At 33.0% G+C, this 22,106-nt stretch overlaps 1 protein-coding gene across 15 annotated transcripts in view; it reads right to left on the reverse strand.

Annotated features, from left to right (window-relative positions):
* LOC149554454 (putative LRR receptor-like serine/threonine-protein kinase At1g07650) overlaps nt 1–22,106 on the reverse strand; it is a 283,858-nt gene that overhangs the window by 184,320 nt on the left and 77,432 nt on the right. For 14 of the 15 annotated variants that reach the window (XR_016364373.1, XR_016364372.1, XM_089828514.1 and 11 more), the window contains one exon: nt 14,221–14,283. The exons of the other annotated variant lie outside the window; for it this stretch is intronic. Coding sequence is in view for 12 of the 14 variants with exons in the window: in XM_089828514.1 (XP_089684640.1) it covers nt 14,221–14,283 (63 nt within the window). In the remaining 2 variants the exon portion in view is untranslated. The remainder of the gene's footprint in view (nt 1–14,220; nt 14,284–22,106) is intronic. 15 annotated transcript variants of the gene reach the window in all.

Here is a 22,106-nt window from a genome sequence, read left to right on the forward strand (position 1 = left end):
GACCTATTGCTTATTTTAGTGAGAAATTGAATGATGCAAAAAAGAAAATATTATGTTTATGACCAAGAATTTTATGTTATAGTTCAAGCGTTGAAGAAGTGGAGACACTATGTTCTTCCTAAGGAGTTTGTTTTGTATACTGATCATCAAGCTTTGCAATGTTTGAATAGTCAAGGAAAATTAAACCAAAGGCATTTAAAGTAGGCTGAGTTTTTGCAGAGTTATACATTTGTTTTGAAACACAGGAGTAGGAAATCTAACAAAGTTTTAGATGCTCTTAATAGAAGACAACTTTTGCTAACAAAAAGGCAGATTGAGGTGGTTGGGTTCAAGGAACTCAGTAATTTGTATCCAAAGGATCCTAATTTTGGTGACACGTGGAAGGCTTGTACAGAACTTGTTACTCTTGACAAGACGAAGTGGTTGGATTTCATAATCCAAGATGGTATGTTGTTCAAAGGAAATCAATTATGCATTTGAAGAAATTCAATGAGAGAATATCATCAAGGAGAAGCATAATGGATGATTGGCAGGACACTTTGGGAAAGACAAGACCAGTATTTTGGTTGCTAAGAATTATTACTAGCCACAATTGCAGCAAGATGCGAAAAAGTTTGTGTAGAGTTCCATAGCATGTCAGATGGAAAAGGGAGTGAAGTAGAATACGAGGTTGTATCAACCATTACCTGTACCAGAGAAGGTCAGCATGGACTTCGTTCTTGGATTACCAAAGACTCAACGAGGGCATGATTCTATTTTTGTGGTAGTTGACAGGTTTTCAAAGATGGCACATTTAATTCCTTGCAAGAAGACTAGTGATGTTGTTCATGCGGCAGAGTTGTTTTTCATAGAAGTGAGACTACATGGTCTGCCAAAGAGTATAGTTTTAGATCGAGATACCAAATTTGTTGAGTATTTATCGCGTACATTGTGGAAAAAATTGAAGACAAATTTAAAGTTCAGTTCATCACATCATCCACAAACTGATGGACAGGCAAAAGTTGTGATCCAGAGTTTGGAAAATTTGCTAAGATGTTTGGTTGGAGACAAGCCAAAAGGTTGGGATCTAATTTTACCACAAGTAGAATTTACGTACAATAATTCTATTAACAGGAGTACTGGTAAATCACCATTCTAGATTGTATATAGGAATAGTCCCAGAAATGCTTCTGAATTGCGACAATAAGATAAAGGAGAGATAAGTAGTGCTGAAGCAAAAGAATTTGCTGAACATTTGAAGAATATCTATGAGGAGGTGAGGAAGCACATTATAAAAATGAATACACAATACAAGGCCAAGGCAGATATGAAAAGGAGGTATAAGGAATTTCAAATTGGAGATGAAGTCATGGTTCATTTGAAAAATGAGCGTTTTCGAGTGGGTACATATAATAAGCTAAAAATAAAGAAGTTTGAACCACGCAAGGTAATGAAAAGGCATGATCTGGATATGCCTATGAAGTGGAGTTGCCTACTGAATTGAATATTTCACCAGTGTTTAATATTTCAAATTTGACAGAGTACCATGAAGGAGGTGATGGGGATGAAGTTGCAAACGTGTTGTGGAGTATTCCAGCAGCTAGTTCAGCTACAAAAGAGATTGAAGAGATATTGGACAATCGTGTTGGAAAAAGTACAAGGAACAGAACTTATGAAGAATAACTAGTCAAATGGAAAGGGAGGCCAGTAGAAGATTCATCATGGCTAGCAAAGGAGGAGGTTAACTGTCTTGGTTTTCCTCTTAATACTTGAGCTCAAATTACCCTGGGTGTCTGATGCAGAAGCATCCTAGGTGTAAGAGCAATCTTGCATCAGCCAAACTTATTTCCTTTTAATTGTTTCAGTAAGGGTTGTCTTAATGCAAAGTTGTTGTCTGTGGAGGCTTGCTACTTAGTAAGTCAGTCGTACTAGCTCAAAATGTTCTAATTTCAGAGGTGAAGGTTCATTTTAAATATATCAACTTGTCAGTGGAGTTTCATTGCCAGATTGTATGTATTTGTGAAGTTATTTCAAATTTTCAATGTGTAATTTTGGTATAAAAACTGTAGGCTCAATTTTCAAGGCCTTAGAGGCCCCGGATGAGGCTCGAAAACTCGATGGATGGGCACTTCCATGATTTTAAGCTTGTAGATCAAGAGGTGAGGTATCCAAAAAGTGGTTATAATAGCCAATCGGAGCAACGGTTCGAGAGTTATGGCCTTTATAAGTTGGGCTACCTAAAATTTATAAAATAAATGTCAAAGGTGTATTTGGCTGACTCTATATGTATTGTTAGTGTCTGTCGGCCCTAGGTATTAAGTTTGAGTGTCTAGAACCTTCCTAGGTGGTATAAAATTTCCTATTTAAGAAAGGCTCGAACATTGTCTAGGACAGCTCTGGGTGATAATTCGCAGCTTTGCCTTGCAAATTACTGTAATGAAGGCGCCCATGTGAGTTAGCATATTGTAATTATGTATTTTGTTATTCCGCATTTGCAGCGATAATAAGAAGCCCATATTTTGTTCTTGCAAATTATTATTTATTTGTTTCTGTTATATGTTTATTGTATTAAGGGGAGCACCCTTCTTCACTAACTACTTTTTCTTTCACTACATTGAGCACATTAAGAGTCAGGGTATAAACCAATATCTAAGGAAGACAAATTGTTAACCAACATTGTTGAAAGGGGAATATGCAGATAGTTGTAATGGACACCCTAGAATTGCCCAAAAACTGAACCAACTACTGATAAGAATTTAGTCAAATAATTTGCATCCAACTCTTAATTTCTCCATTAAATGTTTAAATCTTTTTATGGCTCTGAAAATAAATGTTTGTTTGTTTTTATGTCTTTGCATAGTTCTCAAACCCCATAACATGAACAAGAAGAAATTTATAATAATATGCAAACTGAAGATTGAACTACTACTAAAATAATATTAATTTTTAACTAATAAAATCAAATATATAGCAGATTTTTCAACTCACTAATTACTCAAGCATTATAACATAATTTTCCAGTAATGACTTCCCATCTTTCTATTACAGTAATATGAATAGTGCCACGCTACAGTGCTGCTACAGTAAAATCTGCCTTTAATCAGTCCAAGACCCTCATAAAATCATCCCTTCACAATGGCATAAGCATTGGACTAGAAACAAGAATGATATGAGCAAACACCCAATCCACCTCTAGCTGAAAATGCGCCCAATCTGCCTATTAATGGAGCTGATAACAATGAATTCCAAAGGTCAAACCCCAAGGGAATGACGTCTAGAATGTCACAAGAGAGGATAGACGTTTTCTAATGCCAAGAACGGATCTGCAATTTGCACATCAATTTTCTTCTCATATTCCACCTGTCAAATGAAGCCACTAATGCTCCCTTTTATTCTTTCTCCAAGGGTCCATTCCACTCACATGAACAATATGAGATAAAAGATGTGCAATATAAATCATATTAAAATAATCACGTATGTCTCCCTTAGGCGCCCCTTTTGATTTGCACACATCCCCATAAAATTTAATATTAAAGTAACACTTTAATAGTGTACAACTAAATTAATTGTTACTTTAATAATACTTCAAGCATAATAATATATTAGCTATCGGACTCTAAATAGCACAATTGATAGCTCGTTAGAAAGCTCTTGCCGCGCAGTATCAAATTCAATCACCAAAACTAGCCTCCCTTGTGTCCTGCTAAATTACTAAAAATAGTAAGTATGCCTAAAACTGAGTAAATCAACTCCGTTTTGACCCAAACTGGAGATGACTAGGCCAAAACACTCTAAGATCTCTTTAAACCCTTCATTAGCCCTCGGGACCATGTAGAACTAGGCTAATGCACACACACTTGGTCAACTACTAAAGTGGGGACATTACAATAGTTGCATCCTATATCAAGCATACTAGAACTTTGAGCATATGGCTAGGAATATTGGTGTTTCATAATTCTGGCAGACCTCAGCCAAGATGCTTTCTTGGTGTTCTAGACAATCGTTACAACTGCTTGATGTTTTACCAGGCTAAGAATTTCTAAGAAGGTTCCTCAATTGGGATTGAAAAAGGAAATGCTAAGATAAAAGTACAGATATGTTGCTCTTGGAATAGCTTCAATTCTATGACCCCCTGCCATAAAAAACACGGCTCATTGAATGATAAGATCACTAACTAATAATTTGGGTTGGGATAGTGTCTAGATCAACTACTACATTAGAGGTTTTGTCCTGAACAGATGTACAATATGTAGAGAAAATAACATAATCATAAACTGGATTGCCCATTCTTTCCTATCGTTCCCTTATAAATTCTCCTCTTCCCAAAAAGCTATGATTCTCACAAAATTTATGTTTTTGGCGGTTTCTATATTATCTTCTACCATGAGATTCCCACTAGTAACAAAACATTTGTAACTTAAGTTTGACTCAATTATGATCTTAACAATAATTGCTCTATACCGTTAAGAAGTTAGCTTGTGTGAAATTGAATCTATATTGTTTGTCTATCCTCAAGTTAATATTACATAACTAATTCATTAATTGTATATATACATACTTATGATTATATTAAGAATCTACGTAATGTAATCAGTTTGTATGTAATCAAGTTGCCGATAGCACATTATGTTAAATTGTAGTTCAATCAGATTGATATAATCATGAGATTCATTATAAATGGTAAATCATCATTAGATATATATTCTTTATACATACATATTATTATATATAATATATATATTATATATATTACATATTATATTATATATATATTATATATATTACATATTATATTATATATATAATAATTTATATATATATTATATATATGGTTAGTTATATTAAATATACTAACCAATGATGATTAACTATAGAGACATGTCTCCTTCTTCTCATATTTATATGAGAAGCAAATCTGCAATTGGAACACATCGATAACAATGGCAATATTATTACATTTGCAGTGATCCTAAATCTAACATGGTATCAGAGCCAATCTGCAAGTGTATGAAAACAAGGAAGCAACACATTTGGATAACACAATAAATGATGGGTGAGATTGCAAGACATCTGCGGATTTTTTATGGTCTAATATCAAGAGAGTGACATGATTACAAGCAAAAGCTATTCTTGGCAGAAATGGGTATTTGTCTATCGAGGATCAGTAATATCTTATCCATTCAAACTATTCTATAGTTTCAAAATAAAGTAGTGCCCCTGAGAACTATGATTCAGTCATGTAGCATATAGGATTATTACATACCTAGAAGTGTTGCGAAATGATTAGGGGATAGGGCTAATTGTATATTATCGAGAAAAGCATCTAAAATTGCAATGACAAAGGAGATGCAAAGAATTCATATCTGTCTTTGGAATTTAGGAGTCAGACTAATGATAGAGGCACAACTGTTGGTGTTCTCGAGAGCCTGTGAACTATATTTCAAGATGTTTCAATCTAGAAGGCGGTCAAAAGATAGTTGGAGGAGTTACTACAGCATGAAAACAAGCAAGTCATTGGAAACCAGAGAAGATTACTCCATACACATTACCGATGAAATATATATATGAGAGATACCATAACTTAACCAGCATACTCCCTCTGTGATCAGATTTACTTTAAAAATTCAATTACTTGTAAGTGCTCAGCGTTTGGTTATCAAGTTCATTTGCTACGTACATAGAAAAATGATGGAAGTGCGCCAAATTCAGTTGTCTATATAATCATCAGAAGGGACACGTATATTGGTGATTGTTGTGATGGGAGACCCCACTGCATGCATAGAAGCCATGATTTTTCTTGAAGACATTGGTGAGCTGTTAATGTCAATGGAGGAGAGCACGACCTTCACCTCCATCTTCACTTGTTCGTTTGCTTAGAATGCAGTGTGTTTTTGGCAATGGCAGACGCTTTGGAGCTGATTTGCCTTTTTTTGAGGACTGAAGTAGGAGTAGCAGCAGTATATGCCTGGACGGCATAGGTGTTTTTGTGGTTCGAACCCTGGACGCACAGGATTGAACTACAAGGCCAAAATGGTTGAGGTTTCATCTCAAGTGAGCGGCATGCTTGTGATCCTTATTTTGATAAGCAACCGCTGGTGTTTCAGATGAGTGTCACGGCAAGAATGGTGAATATTCGAGAAGTATTCCAGGGTTTAGCAAAGCTTTGGGAAACAAGTCTAGAAGCTCACATACTGGCCGCTCCCGAGTACAGCCATGCGAATTTCACAAAGTATTTCACCAAAGATTTCTGGTCAAATCTACATCTGTCCCAAACATTTCAGGGCAAAATTGAAACAGAGATCATTATTGGTCACTTCATAGAGATGGTGTGGTAAACAAAAGACCTATTTAATGCTGGAAAGAGGCACAAACGAAATATAACTTCTATTATATGATAGGCTATGGATGATGAGTTATGACTGTGGGCCATATGACACACTCTTCTTATAAAAGACCGAACTTTGCTAATGAAATTGTGGGCTATGTGTGACTCACAAGAGAACGTTGAATATAAAGTGAAGGCTTATTGACATCAAGCACCGACCCATTAAAGGTAAGGAGAGGTAAGCTTCATTCCAAGTATTATAAAGTAATTTACACATATTATTATATTGGTATGAATGTTTTTTAAGTTGATTAAGACACCAATCCCTGATTCCATTAAGGTAAAACTAATAAGATATAGTATGTTAAATTCTCTTCTTCACATTTATATATTAGTATATGATGACTATATATGTGTATGTGATTTTTGTTAGTAATTTATATTCTTAAGGAGAATATATATATTTTAGATATTTATCTATCTTATATTGGATTGATGAAAATTATTATTCTTGAGAATTATATTAGTCTCTCTTTCTTATTATTGAAAAGATGATTTTTATAATCTATTTGAATAGAATATATGTATAATTATGTTGTAAGAGATATTTTTGCCTTGATCTTTTCCTCCAAGAATGTTCTTGCAGAAAAAAGAGGGAGATTAAAATTCACTAGGACCCAAACATTTCATTTGAGACAACCTTGAAAGAGAGGGAGTAAACCAAATTGTGCTGGACTCACCAATGATAGGAATACATTGTAAGATATTCATTCATGTGGCACAACCATCAAGATATTGGTATATTGTGAAAATGGAAGGACATGTTTCATTCTAATGTTAAGCTAAATGAATGTTTGGGCCTTAAATGATCAAAAGAGCAAGTTAGAAAGGAATTGTCATATTTAATTCTAAATTGTTCAACAATATAAGAATGAGTGAAAATTTTACATTGAAGGGGGAATAAATAGGCAATGTTCCTCTCCCAGTCGAACCTTATTTAGAAAGGAGACGTTCCAATCTCTAAAGACAATTCTTGAATCTTCATGTGCAGATAAGTAATCTTATATTAGTTTAATTTCTTGTACTCTCTCCCTTATTTGTAGTTCTAGATGTACTATATGAGCTATTTCCCTTGAACTTTTCCTTTGTAGATGATCTTGCAAGAAAAGTAAGACGGTACATTAGGCATATTGTGCAAACTCAATCTTATGAAGTAGCTCCAAAGAAGTTGTGCTCTACAATTCATTAGTCTTATGATGATCAAGTTGGATAATGTGAGGATCTTGAAACAAATATCCATAATGAGATTATGAGTATCCTTATTTATTAAGAGGGAGTCTAACATTTCTTCTAAGACAATGTTGGAGCTCGAAAGATTTATAATCAGAGGGAGTCTAGAAATACATGTGTATGACTTAGTGATTTTGATGGGCCTACTTCTATGTACATCATGAGGAAGTATTGACTTATCACCTGAAGGTTGAAAAGATTAAGATATTCAAAGGAAGTTCAAAAGTTTTTATGAGTAACAAAATGTCTTTAATGTGCCACACCTTTTGAACATCACAAGAAAATGAAAAGATCCTTTAATAACTTGCATGATCATACACTAGGTACTAAGTATGTAAAATTGCTCGATGATATAAGAGTTGGAATTTCATCTTGTAGAGGGTAAACTTAATAAACAATGTTTCAAATTCCCACTTGAAACCATCTTTATAGAGGAGATTTGATGATTTAACATTTATGGATTGTCATAGAAAGATAAATAATTCTTACTCTTGAGTATTACAGTTATCTACTTACTATAGTCTCTCTCTTTCTCGGTTATAAACTTATACGTACTATAAGAGTTAAATTGCATTGATCTTTCCCTTTATATCTACAGATGTTCTTGCAAAAAAGGAAAGTTGGTACATTTGCTACCAGGATTATTGTGCAAGCTCTAGAAGTGAACATCTTTTACGATTGAGATTATGAAGAGGAAATCTGACATTGCTTCAGATTAAAAGGGAGCAAATAAGATCATGATTCTGTCAAATTTTTATTCAGAGGGAGTAGATCATATCACTTCAGAGGTAAACTTGACATGATTAATGATTATTGTTTCTTATGCACTTATTGACTAACATCATATGGTTGATGATTATATGCATACAGTGATAAATCTACTCTTGTAGAAAATGCTCCATGACTTAATGTCATGTGACCTTGTGATACTGGTGCATTTATCATAAGGATGAGTTGTATTAGTACAGATGAGCAAAGTGCTGATATTTTTACCAAGCCTCTTGCAAAGTTGCAATTGTGTACTTCAGAGGTAAAATTGATATGACCTTGTTGTAAATGCATTTATTAAACTATATATTCATGAATATAAAATTATTTTTTGCTTGCAAGCTTGTATTGTGAAAAGTGACAACTTTTCTTGTGAAAGGTGACAACCTTTCGTGTGTTCTAATCCTATTATAAAGTGACGACTTTATTTTAGTTGATCTGTCTTCAAACAATGGTTGAATTTGGTGTTATCTTTGTTCTTTGGGCTGGATTTTGCCGGACACATTGATAACCTTCATGGGTCTTTTGGGCGATAGCTAGACACCATGAAAACCCATTGTTTTGAAAGTTTGGGTTATCTTTGTTCTTTGGGCCAGATTTTGCCGAACACGTTGATAACCTTCATGGGTCTTTTGGGCAACAGTCGGACACCATGGAAACCCATTGTTTTAAAAGTTTGGGTTATCTTTGCTCTTTGGGCCGGATTTTGCCGAACACATTGATAACCTTCATGGGTCTTTTGGGCGATAGCCGGACACCATGAAAATCCATTATGTTTTCTTTCTTTTTTCTCTCTCTTAGTTTAAAACATAATGATGATTACACCTTATTTGTGTAAGTTAAACTTGTTTCAATTTCCCTTGCTAAAGAGGGAGTGTTATGAAGTTAGGTTGTGTGAAATTGAATCTATATTGTTTATGTCTATCCTCAAATTAATATTACATAACTGATTCATTATATATATATATATATGTATGTCTTATTATTATTATTATTATTATTATTATAATATATATAATATTATACATATACATATATACTTAAGATTATATTAAGAATCTACATAATGTAATCAATTTGTATGTAATCAAGTTGCCAATAGCACATTATGTTAAATTGTAGTTCAGTCAGATTGATATAATCATGAGATTCATTATAAATGGTAAATCATCACTAGATATATATTCTTTATACATACATATTATTATATATAATATATATATTACATATTATATTATATATATAATAACTTATATATATATGGTTAGTTATATTAAATATACTAACCAATGATGATTAACTATAGAGACATGTCTCCTTCTCATATTCATATGAGAAGCAAATCTGCAATTGGAACACATCAATAACAATGGCAATGTTATTACATTTGCAGTGATCCTAACTCTAACATATACAGATAACATTGTGAAGCATCCCCATGTCAAGATTAAACTTGATTATGGGAAGCCTCTTAGAGTGCCTTACACATATACACCTCTTCTAGAATCAAATAGTGGTTTTACTGGAGGGGAAAAACAGGGAATGAGAGTGGCGATCCTTCACCAAAAGCAAAATAGAGCCAGCAAGGCAAGATAGCAATCTGGAAAAAATCCACCACATGTTTTCTCTATTATTACATGCCCTGAGTGTTATCTCACATGTGCATTGGGTGAAAAACTACACTGTTGAAGGAGATCATTACACAAAAATCCCATTGTGAATCAACAATAATTAAGGAAAATATATCACAGAGCATATAAAGCCCATCTATTCATAGAATGATTCATGATCGACAAATAAAGAAGTTCCCGTGGATTGTGTAGATCTGAGAGTTGTGAAATATACAAAGTGATTGTTTCAATATCTATGCAGCAATAAAGACTTGTGAAGTTTGTAGATCAGCCAATGGCAAAGAACAAAATCAAGGGCAACCAAAAGAAATAAACCACACATATTAAGGAAGGAACTTAGTTGCTTTCATTGCTGGAAGTCTGAAGAGCCATTCACAATTTGAATAAGAAAACCTATTTGACAAAGGGAGAGATTTCATCACCTATTATGGAATATTAAACAAGTCACATATATGTTAAAAATGTTGAAGGCACTTTAAACACTAATACGGTTTGGAAAATGCAATTATATGTCATCGAGTCTTCAGTGTTCGAAGGGCTTGAATTAATGTGAAAAATTATTAATAACTCATATTAGATATTAAAAGTAGATTAAAGTATCAAGAAGCCTAATATCTATCAAAGAGAAATATGACTTTTCATTCAAATAATGAAAAGTCACATCTTCCAAATAAAGAAGATATAAATAAAGAAGTTGGAGAATAAAAAAGAAATAACAAGACATATTCAAAAAGAAGAAGCTAAAAGGAGATACATTTATTTGTAAGGAGAATTATAAAATATTAAAGTGTAACTTTAATATGAATTAACAAATTAAATTTTAATGATGAAAAAGATTTTTATGTGTTTTTCTTCAAGGCAAGGAGAATAAATTACAATTTTGAGACATCCTTTGTGATTAATAAAGTGACTATCAAATTATTCTCGGCAAGCTTATGCTTTGGATTTTGTGTAGCATTCTTTGTTTGATAAACAGGGAATAGTATGAACTATATAAAGTTTTTGCGTCTCTGCCTAATTGGACTTCCACCAAAGACGCTAAATTCCTTTTGGACTAACATTGAATTGCATAACAGATTTATCTACTGCATTCAGAGCACTGGAGTAATTGATGATATTTTAATATATTGACTCATAAAGTTGTACGTAATAATCTCTATTGTGGTTCACTCTATTGCCCAGATAAACAAGGCGCTGGTCTTTCAAACCATCAAAACAATTATTGGATTCATAATTGAAGTTAACAATTCTTGTTAGTATCTCTTCTTAAAAGCATCAACTCAGCTATTATATAAATATTCAGTCATATTGAAGCATTCATATAATTCCATTTTGAACAAAGTTTAAAGATTTTTCCAATTTATAACTCACAAAGTTTAAATTCTCTATAGAAAAGTCATTGAACAAGTAATCGGGGTTTAAGGTGAAGGTATACCCACCTAGGTGTAGCAAAGCTTAAACTGCAAGGTAATCAAGGTTATTCTCGTTCATTGGCCAAAACTGATTGGGTAATCCTATTGGAGAACGAGCAAAGCTCTTGGATTTCCAATCTATGGTTTTGGTAACCAACAAAACCCAACCTCAAAATCCCTATGGGGAAGCATTGTAGCCAAGGTCTCTACAATCTTTCCCAAGGAAGCATTGTTTGCAAAATTGGGTTTATTGCCTCTAGCTTTATCTTTATCATCTCAGTGAAATAGTGAAGTTGTTCAATCTATTTCAAAATTAGTTTCCAATATTTCAATATTAAGTGTTTAAAAGGTTTCAGATCCGATATTATATTTCATAAGGACCATTTCACTCTATCCAGCTTTCCATTGTATGTAAGTAATTTATACTTTTAGCATTAGCGTTATCTAATTCTAATGTAGTTAATGATTATTGGAGTAAATTATGCTTCAAATTGTGGCAGCTGGTTTAAATTATAATTTTGTACAATAAAACTTTGTTTCTAAATTTCCAATAATCATTTAATAGTTTACTACAGATTCCCTGTTCTTCACTGTAATAAATCCTGTTTGATTCATTTCCTAGATCCTTTCTTTAATTTTTTGTATATTATCCAACATGCTTCCCATGTGTCAATAACTAAGGCCCATTTGGTTGGTGGCATAGGAATTGGAAAATAGAATTGGGAATGGGAATGGAAATGGGGATCTGAAATGGGAATTGAAAATTGTAATTCTAGACCCGTTCGGTTCACCTAGAATTTGATTGGGAATAGGTCAATCCCATGTTTGGTTGTACAAAATGGAATTGGAATAAGATTAAGTTTACTGAAATAAGATTAAGTTTATTGGGTGCTTTGGAGAGTCTTTATTTGTTTGTGAATTATTTCTCCCGAAAGTGCAATCTAAGTAGGTTGCAAGAACTGATTTTTAAAAACAAACATCTTTCTGGAGAGATGCCACAACAGATTTTGGTGCTTCAAAATCTACAGTCACTGAGCTTGAGCGAAAACAATATAAGTGGCAGGCTTAAATTCAATTCTTCTTCCTGACGGCTTCTACCCTACATTGATGTCTGGGGTAATAGATTGTCTAATAGATTGTCTAGTGACAGAAAAGTTCTCTTGCTGTGATAGTGTCAATTGGCAGACAATGTTGCTGGCCTGTGGATGTCAGGGCCAAATCAAATGAGAATTGCAAAATATGAGCACAGCGATGTAGCATACAATTGAGGCCAATTGTGGCCAAGTTGGCAGGTGCAAATTGGCACAAAGGGCGTTGCAATTTCCATTTGATATTAGACATTTCGTTCTAATCACAAAGTGTTATTTATTGACAGTATGCACTGCTTTCAAACACACAGGGCGTGCAATTTATCCTGAGGGGGGCACCCAAAGAAAGATTTCCTTTCTTTCTAAAATGAGGAGACCCAGTCATTGTTTAAAGTTGATGCTTCCATGTCAGAATTCACAGAGGTCGCTGTTTTGAAATAGCAATTCATGCTAGCAGACCAAAATCACTGGGAGATCAAAGCAATGGAGATATCCAAGTTTTGGTGGCAGAATGAAGAGATACAGTTTGAATGGATACAAATTGAAATAGAATGATGTGGTCATTGAAAATAGTAGAAAAAACACTGTTTTTAAGCAGCAACAAGTGCCTTTGTCAGAGATCCAAAGTTGGGTGGTGTTTAATTCACGGCAACATTCCTCACAAACTGGCCCGCCTGGAGAGATCATTATCTACGAACACAACTTCATCTCAGGGATCTTCTATTTTGCGTTTGATCAGATGAATCTTATTATGTGAAAGCAATTTGAACCACGGACTCGGAAAAAGTATATGATTTGGGAAAGTCATAATGGGAATATTAATAGCCTATTCTAATAACAGGTTTTTTTTGGAATCGAAATAAGCTCATTTTGGAGTCAAAATGGGAATATGTATTCCCCCAATTTCAATTTGGTAAACCAAATGGAGAATAAAAAACAAATTCTAATTTTCTATTCCTATTCCAGTTGTATTCCAACAACCAAACAGGCCGTAAATGAGTAAGTTTGACAGTGACAAAATTCTGCTTGCATTCAACTAGTCTTTGATTGGAATTTTCATCTCACCATCAGCCATTTTGGCTTGATCAATTCTCTGACTTTTCTTATATTGTAGTTTTGTCAATTCGCCACCAATATCTTTCAATTAATTTTCATCGTCCATATTTTAGTTTCCCAATGCCCTCATCTTGCCTAAATTGGAATATTTGTGAACAAAAAGAGTTCAGATATGACTGATCACAAAAATAATTGTGAATTTAAGCTAATGTCGTACAGGTCATTCTTAGTTACTACAAATACCACATGTAGATCTAGGGATGAATTGGATATTCTATCAATAACAACCAGTGTTTACCATTAATACTTACATGAATTATGACTCAAACATCATTGAATCCTTTCATTTAAGAAAGGATGATTATTATTCCAAATCAATGTCATGAGATAGAAACTATTATAAACCTATGCAATATTTTAATTGTATGCTTAGTAACAAGAAATATAGATGGAACTGAATACAAACAACACAATCCAAATAGTCAGTGAATTTATGGATCTGCATAATAAGGATTGTATGCTACAACTTTCTACATGACTCACAGTAGCAATTGTTAAAATCAACACAAGTCATACCTAACAAATTGTGCATTTGGTTATGCCAGCGTACACAAGAAAATAAAAAGATATTGCACTGATAATTGAGCAAGATATGAGAAAGAATTTCTTACACAAGACATTTCTCCCCGAACAATGGTTTAAGGTTTCCTATCAAGTTATTGTTTCCAAGGTACCTGAAATGGAAAAACTTTTCTTTAGCCTGAATATTTTTTCTGCATTACAAGAAGAGATTTTGATTGCACTAATTAACTGTAATGCTGAGTAATAATTTTTAAACCACTGAAATTATATATTGAATTTCTTAACTCTTTTGCGTGTTCCAGGCTGACTATCTTTAGGCATTCACCTTGTGGAAAAGACTGAAGTTGAGAAAAGGATAGAAAACAGAAAAATCTGTTTTTTTTGCTTTATGCTTTATAAAGGATCAAAAAGAGAAGACTGTTTGAATCAGAACTACTGAAATGTACACAATAAATTAATGGAAAGAAGTATAAAAAGAAATTCAGCCCAATCTTGGTGGATATTTGCAATTAAAATAAACATGAGGAATTGTGAATGGAATTTATCCTCGAGTATAACACAAAGGAAAAATAGGATTAACAAAAACACGACTTGCTAGTTTATTGGTTTGTTGCAACACACTTGATCAAACTCCAATGAAATTTAGAATGTCAATATATCAGTCCAGATGGAGGTGGCTTTTTGAAGTAAAGGTTATTTTGTCTTGTTCTTTCTAATTTTCAGAGAAAAGGTAGTTTTCTCATAGGAGGTCAATAATTTTTAAAGGTCAAGTTCAACTATAAATGACATAAGAAAGATAATCTTCACAAGTTGGGGAAAGAAGCCCAACCTCAAGTGAAGACAGAGAAAGGAAATCTAAACATGAAGTGGAGAAAAAGGATTAACAGATGAAGAGATAGAGAGTCTGAAAGATGAACCGCGTCCCAGTTGATCACCTTTTCGGAATTAATTCCTTATGATAATGTGAGTGAATGGATCCAATTATGAAAATGATCAATTATTATCTTCTAAACATGTAATTCCCTTGACAATGTTTCTGCTTGATTGGTTCTTTATTCATGCATCCAAGGCCTTGTAAAAAGTGGCAATAAACCTTCCAAATACTTAGGCAGATCATAGCCTCTTTGAAAGCTTGAATCTGAGTTAGAGAAGTTAAGAATATCCAGTCTTCTCTGCCTCTTTGATGAACCATGACCTTCCTCTCATAACTATCGAGTGGGCATGATGTGAGGCGTTGTCAACCATGTCCCTTCCAAACAACTGGATTAATCATATGCCTAATCAGAATACTAACAATGTCATTAATTAACTAAGTGATTCTTTAATTACACTGAATGCTTTTCTCTTGAACAGCGATGTTCTCGACTCATAATCATATCTAAAATGCTTTTCTAATTATTCTCAAGTCTTGATGGTGGTAAGGCTTGAAGCATAATCTTGTGTGTAAGTCAGAAGTGTGACAATGGATACAGTCTGACATCTAGTGAGAAGGTCTGTGAAATCAAAATGAAAGATAACGGAGAATTAATTGCAAAAGTAGAACTGACAGTGATGTGTATCACCTGAGAGAAGTAAATGGACAAAATTGTTTTGTTATACAAAGAGAACAGAGATGACTTTGGCACACAAGGTTGGGACATATCAACTTTGACAATCTCGTGAGAATCAGCTCCAAAAGAATGGTGAGAGACATGCCTAAGATCAAGAAGCCCCTATCTACCTATTGCAAGCCATGTCATGAAGGAAGAACAGATTCCCTACCAAGGAGTATTCTACTGCAAAACCACTAGTCCCTGTTGATTGGGTTGGGCCAATGAGAATAAAGAGCTTACAAAGTGATAGGTATTTCGTTATGCTTAATGATGATTATTCTAGAACGCCTCAGAATGGTTTTCATAAAGAGAAATCAGATGCTTTGGAAAAATTGAAGGCATTCAAAGCTTTAGATAAAAATAACACTGGTAGAATAATCAAGAGTCTGAGATCAGATAGTGGTCGAAAGTTTGCTTCTAACAAATATGAAGAATACTATGCAACGCATGGAATCTGGAAATAAAACCAACACCTAGAACTTCTCAGTGAAATGGAGTCACAAAAAGAAAGAACCAGACTGTTTAGGAGATGGAAGAAACTACATGTTACCAGATATTTAATAGAAAGAAACATGTCAGACAGCAATTTATATTTTGAGTAGAGTTTAGATCAGACCGAAGATTACAAAGACACCATATGACCTATGTGTTAATGGGTGTTTTGTGACACACTCCAACACAAAATAAAATACCAAGTATTCTATCCTCTTTCGAAGAAGGAAAACATCAAATGCTAAACAATGTGAAACTGTGTGATCAAAAGAGGCAACCCTAAGGTTCACCTGCAAACATGTGACATTGTGTTGGATATAGTCTCAATGAAATGATGTGATTTTGTTGGTAATCACAAGGTGACTTACACTATTGTTCCTGGACTTCATTAATTTTTTTTCCCTCAAAACAATGGGAACTAAAATACTACATTGATTTGAACTTTAAATCAAAGACCAAAATGATAAGGATTTAGAGAAATCTAATCTAGCACCTAAGGAAAATGATAATAACAGGCAATGCTTGAATAGACAAATTCTTTATAGAACTACTTTCTACTTAACAACAGATAGGCCACAATGCCATAGAAAGATGGCAATCTTTTGAGGTGGTGAAAGATTGCCATATTTTAAAATATAAATAATTCATCCAAATACCCAATGTTAGTGCATTCTCTTCAAATTTGAATTCTCAAAATTGAGACAACCCATGAGAAATTGGATCCAAAATCACAGTTTTCCCTCTAAGATAGGTGTTTTAAGATCAAATTTCGAAGGCAATGGGTTACACCATGCCTTGGCTTTAGTTTTCATTCTTCTGGTGTCATTTTTTCAAGACTTTCATAGAGTTTTTCTTGGTTTTCTATGAGATTTTAGCTTTTATTTTCTTGATTGCAAGTGCTCAAGTTCTGATAATCTTGGGTTTTAATTGATTTTTCATGTTCAATATTATCATTTTTGTTTTCCTCTGTGTCTTCAATCCTTCAACTTTTTCATTATTAGTTTTTGAGTCATAAAAACAAGCTTTGCATTCAAAACATATAATTTATATAAGGAAATATATGGCCTATAAGACTTGCAATCAGAATTTTATATACCAATTCCAAGTATTATATAAAACCTGTAACTTGCAATGTGTGTTAAAAAGTTAGATTATTCAGTAGTCGTGTTTTGAATCTCCATAAAAGTTAATTACACCTGTAATCAGGTTTTTCAAACCCAACTACAAGTATATTATAATATTATTAAAGAGCATAAACTTGCCTTATTATTTGTAAAACATGGAAACACTCCTGGGCTTGTGGGTTACTCAAAATTGGAGTGAATCTCTAAATTCTAGGTCTGTTCCTATTAGATACTTCACCTAAATTCTCAAAATTTAATTTTTCTAAGGAAAAGGGATAGAAAGATAATAGAATTGAAATCTAAAACCTATGTGATGCACCAAATTGTATCTTTGAGCCTTTACAAATAACCAAGGTGACCTACACTATTGTTCTTGGACTTTATTAATTTTTTTCCCTCAAAACAATTAGAATTAAAATACTAAATTGATATAAACTTTAAATCAACGATCAAAATGATAAGGATTTAGAGAAATCTAATCTAGCACCTAAGGAAAATGATAATAACAAGCAATGCTTGAATAGACAAATTTCTTATATTTTCTACTTAGCTACAGATAGGTCACAATGTCATACAAACACTGCAATCTTTTGAGGTAGTGAAAGATTACCATATTTTAAAATATAAATAATTCATACAAATACCCAATGTCGGTAGGTTGTCCTCAAATTTGAATCCTCAAAATTGAGAAAACCCATGTGAAATTGGATCCAAAATCATGGTTTTCCCTCTAAGATGGGTGTTTTAAGATCAAATTGCAAAGGCAATGGGTTACGCCATGCCTTGGCTTTAGTTTTCATTCTTCTAGTGCCATTTTTTCAAGACTTTCATAGAGTTTTTCTTGGTTTTCTTTGAAATTTTGGGTTTTATTTTCTTGATTGCAAGTGCACAATTTCTGATAATCTTGTGTTTTAATTGATTTTTCATGTTCAATTTTATCATTTTTGTTTTCCTCTGTCTTTAATCCTTTGAATTTTTCATTATTAGTTTTTGAGTCATAAAAACAAGCTTTGCATTCAAAACTTATGTTTTATTTAAGGAAATATATGGCCTATATGACTTGCAATCGGAATTTTATATAACAATTCCAAGTATTATATAAAACCTATAACTTGTAATGTGAGTTGAAAAGTTAGATTATTCAGTAGTCGTGAGTTTTGAATCTCCTTAAATGTTAATTACACTTGTAATCAGATTTTTCAAACCTGATTACAAGTAGATTATTAAAGAGCACAAACATGCCTTAATATTTGTAAAGCATGGAATACATGTCATCTCTAAAACTTGCACCTGACTCAATTCAAAACTCAGTCACTTCCAGAAACATGGAAACACTCTTGGATTTGTAGATTACTCAAATTGGAGTGAATCTCTAGATTCTAAGCCAGTTCCTATAAGATACATCACCTAAAGTCTCAAAATTTATTTTTTCTAAGGAAAACAAATAGATAGATAATAGAATTGAAATCTAAAACATATGGTGATACACCAAATTGTATCTTTGAGCCTTAATAAATAACCAAGGTGACTTACACTATTGTTCTTGGTCTTTATTAATTATTTTCCCTCAAAACAATTGCAACTAAAATACTAAATTGATTTGAATTCTAAATCAAAGACCAAAATGATAAGGATTTCGAGGAACTAAAATACTTTAGTGATTTGAAGTTTAAATCAAAGACCAAAATGATAAGGATTTAGAGAAATCTAAACTGGCACCTAAGAAAAATGATAATAACAAGCAATGCTTCAATAAAAAAATTCCTTAAAGAACTACTTTCTACTTAACTATAGATAAGCCACAATACAGTAGAAAGACTACAAGCTTTTGAGTTAGTGAAAGATTACCATAATTTAAAACATAAATAATTCATCAAAATACCCAATGTCAATGCATTGTACTTAAACTTGAATTCTCAAAATTGAGACAACCCATGCGAAATTTGATCCAAAATCACAGTTTGCCCTCTAAGATACGTGTTTTAAGATCAAATTTCGAAGGCAATGGATTACACCATGCCTTGGCTTTAGTTTTCATTCTTCTAGTATCATTTTTCAAGAATTTTAGAGTTTTTGTTGGTTTTCTTTGAAATTTTGTGTTTTATTTTCTTTATTGCAAGTGCTCAAATTCTGATAATCCTGAGTTTTAATTGATTTTTCATGTTCAATTTTATCATTTTTGTTTTCCTCTGAGTCTTCAATCCTTCGACTTTTTCATTGTTAGTTTTGATTCATAAAAACAAGCTTTGCATTCAAAACATATATTTTATATAAGGAAATATATGGCCTATATGACGTGCAATTGGAATTTTAAATCCCAACTGCAAGTATTATATCAAACCTGTAACTTGTAATGTGAGTAAAAAGGTTTGATTATTCAATATCATGATTTTTGAATCTCCCTAAAAGTTAATTACACTTGTAATCAGGTTTTTCATACCCGACAGCAAGTTTATTATTAAAGAGCATAAACTTGCCTTTTTATTTGTAAAACGCGAAAAACATGCCATCTCTAAAATTTGCACTCTGACTAGGTTCAAAACTCGGTCACTTCAAGAAACTTGGAAACATTCCCAGGTCTATGGGTTAATCAAAATTGGAGTGAATCTCTAGATTCTAGGCTAGTTCCTATTAGATAATTCACCTAAAGTCTCAAAACTTAACTTTTCTAAGGAAAAGGGATAGAAAGATAATAGAATTAAAATCTAAAACCTATGGTGATGTACCAAATTGTATCTTTGAGCCTTAACAAATAACCAATGTGACTTACACAATTGTTCCTAGACTTTATTAATTATACTCCCTCAAAACCATTGGAACTAAAATATTAAATTGATTTGAACTTTAAATCAAACACCAAAATGATAAGGATTTAGAGAAATCTAATCCAGCACCTAACAAAAATGATAATAATAGGCAATGCTTGAATAGACAAATTCCTTATAGAACTACTTTCTACTTAACTACAGATAGGCCACAATGTCGTAGAAAGATTACAATCTTTTGAGGTAATGCAAGATTACCACATTTTAAAATATAAATAATTCATCCAAATACCCAATGTCAATGTGTTGTCCTCAAATTCGAATTCTCAAAATTGAGACAGCCCATGCGAAATTGGATCCAAAATCACAATTTTCCCTCTAAGATCGAATTTTGAAGGCAATGCATTACCCCATGCCTTGGCCTTCGTTTTCATTTTTCTGGTGTCATTTTTTCGAGACTTTCGTAGAGTTTTTCTTGATTTTTTGAAATTTTGGGTTTTATTTTCTTGATTACAAGTGCTCAATTCCTAATAATCTTGAGTTTTAATTGACTTTTCATGTTCAATGTTATCATTTTTGTTTTCCTTTGTGTCTTCAATCCTTCGACATTTTCATTATTATTATTTTAGTCATAAAAACAAGCTTTGCATTCAAAACATATGTTTTATATAAGGAAATATATGGCCTATATGACTTGCAATCAGAATTCTAAATCCCAATTGCAAGTGTTAAATAAAACCTGTGACTTGTAATGTGAGTTAAAAAGTTTGATTATTCAGTAGTCATGAGTTTTGAATCTCCTTAGTTGTTAATTACACTTGTAATTAGGTTTTTCAAACCCGATTGCAAGTTTATTATTAAAAGGCATAAACTTGCCTTTTTATTTGTAAGACATGGAATACATGTCATCTCTAAAAGTCGCACCTTAACTAAGTTCAAAACTGTATCACTTCAAGAAACGTGGAAACACTCTTAGGTCTGTGGGTTACCCAAAACTAGAGTGAATCTTGATATTCTAGGCCAATTCCTATAAGATACTTCACCTAAAGTCTCAAAACTTAACTTTTCTAAGGAAAAGGGATAGAAAGATATAGAATTGAAATCTAAAACCTATGGTGATGCACCAAATTGTATCTTTGAGCCTTAACAAATAACCTACAAAAACCAAAAACTAGTAATACAAGAATCTTAGTACACAATCCAATAACATGAGCTTTGCATAAACAATTTATAAGAAGGTTGAATAAGCTCCACACTTAAGAGGAGAAAGATGCTTTCTCACAAATTAAGACTGGTTCTTATGACCAACACAACTCACAACTTGCAAAGAACTGTGTGTCTTCTTGCATAAAGTAACCAACATATAATACAACTACAAGGACAAAGATTATCACAAGAACTTGCATTAACAATGACACACAATATCACAAAATACTAAGAAGGCACAACCTATGTATTATTGCCCAAAGGTGTTACAAATTTGCATATCTCAAAATGAGTTACATGAAGCATGCCAAAACTGAGGAAAATGACTGAAAAAATCACAAGTCCCGAATCTGCATAAAACCATGATCTTTTTACAAATGAGTCTTAAACTCATGCTTTTCTCAACAAACTGCACTTAGGAGAGCAATAACTCTTGGGTAGAATTCAGTCTACAAGGCCATTTTTGAGTCCCTTAGACTTCAACAAGGCACGAAAGCAGCCCAAAAGGCATGGCTCAAAAATGTCATCATAAAGGCCCCCTTAAGTGCAATCTTGTTGGTAAATAGATACGTCATTTTAAAAAGTTACGTAATTTGGCTCAATGAAATGTACATGACAAATTACTTCCCAGCAGTTGGATAGGTCCTTGATATGCAACCTTCCTCTTCTTTTAGAGTGGCACCACCCTCGTATGATATAATTTACTTTTTCAGTTCAAAAGTTAACATATACAATCCCTTGTTACAGAAGTCCTCGATAAATGAATGTACAAACTTTTACCAAGGACATAAACCAA

The sequence above is a fragment of the Cupressus sempervirens genome, chromosome 5 (assembly GCF_028749045.1).
Source record: "Cupressus sempervirens isolate cs-2001-9-10 chromosome 5, ASM2874904v1, whole genome shotgun sequence".
In the NCBI taxonomy this organism is placed as follows: Eukaryota; Viridiplantae; Streptophyta; class Pinopsida; order Cupressales; family Cupressaceae; genus Cupressus; species Cupressus sempervirens.